This window comes from Aphis gossypii, unplaced genomic scaffold (assembly GCF_020184175.1).
Source record: "Aphis gossypii isolate Hap1 unplaced genomic scaffold, ASM2018417v2 Contig00464, whole genome shotgun sequence".
NCBI lineage: Eukaryota > Metazoa > Arthropoda > Insecta > Hemiptera > Aphididae > Aphis > Aphis gossypii.
In genome coordinates this window covers 80542-84589 of record NW_026083119.1, presented here as the reverse complement: position 1 = coordinate 84589, position 4048 = coordinate 80542, and the positions used below count along the sequence as shown (strand labels likewise).

Sequence of the window (4048 nt, the reverse complement as noted above, 5' to 3'; positions counted from 1 at the left end):
TATAGACTCTATTGAGACTGGGTTCACGACGATAATTGCCGTTAGGGATGCGCAATTTTTGTAAGTAATCGATATATCGATATATCGATGTATCGATAATGCAAATATCGATATAATATATTCTTTGAACTATAAAACCGATATATCGATAATGCAAATAATACATTTTGATTTTAAGAAATGTTATTTCAAATACCAAGTACATTAATTGTGTTTGACATTTATCTTTGAAAAATTAAAATATTGTTATAATGTTATACTCAAATGATATTGAACAATTTTTCTCATCTTACTTTATTTTATTTTAATTTAAAAGTACAAAACTTTTTTCAATGAAAAACAATTAACAACATTATAAATATAGACAAATGAATCAAATCTTGATTAACAAATTTTACATAATGTTAAAGTACATAATACATAGTGTAATAATATAATATTAAAAATAATAACAACCAAGACTCAGTCTTTGAGTTGGTAGTCTAATCACAGTCATAGTAGAAACTTTAGGATTTAGTTCTTTCCATAAAACAAAAAAAAAAAAATACCTGAGTAAATAACATAACATATACATAAAAAATTAAAGTGTCCAATACTCTTCATCTAATGACTGCAGGAATAAAAGCTTAGATAATGTTGATCCCAGAAGTCTATTTCTTGACTGGCTTACTGTTGCCCCCGCCTTGCTAAAAAGTCTTTCAGATGGAACAGACGTAGCAGATATACATAAATATTTTCTTGCCAATTTATAAAGTTCTGGATAGATAGTTTTTGTATTTTCCCATTCTATCATCGGGTCATCTTTCCGAAGGATAGCATTACCCTCCAAATATGTACGAAGTTCATCTCTATCTGAAAATGAAATAATGAAATAAATATTATATTTAACAAAGGAACATAGTTATTAGTTAAATATTTATTTATTATTACATTGACATCCTGTTCTTGATTTCTTATTTTGTACCTCAAGTAGGCGTTTGTGTGGACTCCAAAGATCAAATTGGTCACAATTAGGTTCTGGTGTTATTGTTTGCTCTGTGGAAGTTGAATTTGTTCTTGGTAAGTCTGAAGTTACTTCAGATGATGCCTTTATCATTCGAAGAATCTTTTCTTGTGCTTTGGAATTTGCTAATGGATCTTTGAAATACATATCCTTAAATCTGGGGTCTAATAATGTACATATTGGCAATTAATTGGTTTGTTCTATTTTACCACATATATAAGTAATCTCTTCTAATAACTTTATTTTTAGTTTTCTGGCCATGTCACTTGTAGAAGGTAGTTTTTCAATTTGACTTTCAATGCAAAAAATCAAGGGTATTATTTTACTTGACATTACATACTTTTCAACAGACAGTTCTCTTGTAAGCACTTCCATTGGTTGTAGTATTGAACAAATTTCTTTTAAACAATTTAGTTCTCTAGCAGTGACCATTTCTGGTACATCTGTCTCTGTTCTAGTTAAAAGGATATCCGATAAAAGTTTAGACAACTCCAGAAATCGTTCAATCATATAGAATACACTGTTCCACCTGGTACGTACATCAAGTTTTAGTTTTAAATATTTTCCTTCTTTTGTCCCTAAAAAAATTACAAATTACAAAATGGAAATAATATAATATGAAACAATGAAATTATAAAATTAAAAATGATATTATACAAGCTCTGGACAGTAATAGTAAAAAGATAAGAGACAAGTTACTTTTTTTCAAAATTTTTTCTCAACTAGTTAAATAAAAAGAATACTATAAAATAAATTAGTTATTTTTTAGGATAATTTAACTAAAACTAGGTAGTTAAAAATATTGTTTATAACTTTCCCAGCTTTATATTACACCTATAATATTAATAGTTATAATATAAAAAGTAACTTAACTATAATAAAGATAAGTAAGGTACCTTCTAATTTTTGACGTTTTCTCAACTCATCGCTTGCTTTAGTACTTTTTTTAAAGTATTTAACTATATCTCTCACTTTTCCAACTAATTCTGGAACTCCGCCTTTTCTTTCTTTGGTAATTGCATTTTCTATTTGTGTTTTTTCTATGGACTTTTCTACAATAAGGTTCACCGTATGTGCCAAACAAGAAATATGCTTATTTATTCCAAATAAATCTGTGATTGCTTTTTTTATATTTGCACCACTATCAGTTATAACAGCTGCTATTTTTTCTTTGGGTATATTCCATTCTGCAAGAGTTTTGTTTAATATCTGTCCAAGGTAATCACCAGTGTGGCTTTCAAAAAGTTCAACAGTACCGATTGTTCCTAAAAATATTATTTGTTATTATTTATATGACATATATATTAACATTTATTTAAATAAAAATTACTTGATTGCATCTGAATATCTTTGAAAAAATGTATTGTTATACCCAAAAAACTTCTCATAGTCATCGTTTCAGTCCAAACATCACATGTTATAGAAAACTGATCAACATTTACCAGTTCTTCACGAAAACGATTGGCCATGATTTCAAATAAATAATTGATTTGTCGTCTTATGGTATCTCTCCCTGGAACCTTGTATAGGGGGCACATTGTTTTTACCATCTTTTTGAAACCTTCACTTTCAACAACACTGAATGGAACATTTTCTTTACATATATAATAAACAATAATATTTGTGATGTTTACTTCTTTGGATCTACCTGGAACTAAATTTAAATGTAATAATAAGAAATGTGAGTTTGTAATGTTTGTATTATAAAAGGTGTTAAGCACATGGTATTAAAATAATTCTTGTATTTTGTATTTTTCTGACCTTTTAGCCATTTTATTAATTAATTCATTATTAAATGATTCATATTTCATAATTAACAACCATTCTCTAACTAACCTAGCCTTTTTTTTTATAGTAATAACTATAATATACAATACTTTAAAATTAATTAATCTATACTTTTCATTTACAACTGCAAATTATGGCATTTAATGTGTAAATAGTAGAAAAAATATTATATTATATTACATACCAGTTATCGACATAATGTTATTAATGAGGTTTGGCATCAACAACTGTTTTTTTACTCTTTCAAGTTGATTAGTTTTCTATAATAAATAATAAAAATACAATTTAAAATTACCTACTTGATTTAAAAATCTAGTAGTTATAAAATTAAATAATTCAAAAAAAACCGTAGCTGTTTCTTCCGAAGTTCCGCCTGGATTATCAGGGTCCTGTTCATCGTCATTTGGAAGAGGGGTTATTAGCATTTGTCTTTTTCTTTTTCCGCTGACATCATTAATTCGAGTATGAGTAGCATAATGCACCCTCAAATTACCCACTCCTCCGTTTGGTGTTTTTTATATCTTGCTACACAGATTGCATTTATAACTTACTTGATCTATCTTTGAGAAGTTAATGAGCAATTGGTTTTTACTTATTGTATTCGACTTGGAGCTCATGTTAAAAAGTAAAAAACAAAAATAATACTACACAGTCTGAGGCAAATGTAAACTAATGCAGTAATGCAGTACGTTGTACGTTACACTTATAATATACAAAAATAGGTACGATTGTACAAAATAACTTACAAGATATAATTAAAAATGAAATAACTATCAAGATATACAAGATATAGTTAACTATAAACGTTGAAAAGAAAATAACGTGAATTACAATGTTCGACAGACAGCAAAATAATAAAAAAAAATACTTGTTACGTACTTACCGATTGATCTAAAAATAAATATTCTCCAAATTCGACGAATCGAAGAACAATAACAAATATTATTTTGAATCACAAATATCGACAAAAAATATCGATATAATTATTTTCACCAAACTATAATATATCGATACTACAAAAATTACAAATGGCAAATATCGACATAAAAATATCGATATTTTTGGCCACAATATCGACATGTCGACAATATCGATATTATTTGCGCATCGCTAATTGCCGTACCGCGCGCCGTTCTTAGTCGCTGTCATAATTAAATGCATTTTATGATTTAATAACTATAACAACGTTTACTACAGGGTTTTATACTATCTTCCATTTGATATTTGTTATATTTCTAATTATTTTAAAAATGCAAA

General features: G+C 27.4%; 1 protein-coding gene across 1 annotated transcript; it reads right to left on the bottom strand.

The window, feature by feature from the left end:
* Positions 1 to 580: 580 nt before the first annotated feature.
* LOC126554318 (E3 SUMO-protein ligase ZBED1-like) lies at positions 581 to 2472 on the bottom strand. Its single transcript, XM_050209398.1, has 5 exons — positions 2334 to 2472; positions 1900 to 2268; positions 1330 to 1581; positions 931 to 1167; positions 581 to 852 (listed from the first exon to the last, which is right to left on the bottom strand). The coding sequence occupies exons 1-5, from the start codon at positions 2470 to 2472 to the stop codon at positions 581 to 583; spliced, it is 1269 nt and encodes a 422-aa protein (XP_050065355.1).
* Positions 2473 to 4048: the final 1576 nt, after the last annotated feature.

Coding starts and splice junctions, on each gene's coding strand:
- LOC126554318 (XM_050209398.1), bottom strand. CDS start 2,472: ATGGCCAATCGTTTTCGTGAAGAACTGGTAAATGTTGATCAGTTTTCT. Junction 2,269..2,333: donor AGATATTCAGATGCAATCAA/GTAATTTTTATT, acceptor TAATATTTTTAG/GAACAATCGGTACTGTTGAA. Junction 1,582..1,899: donor AAAACGTCAAAAATTAGAAG/GTACCTTACTTA, acceptor TAATTTTTTTAG/GGACAAAAGAAGGAAAATAT.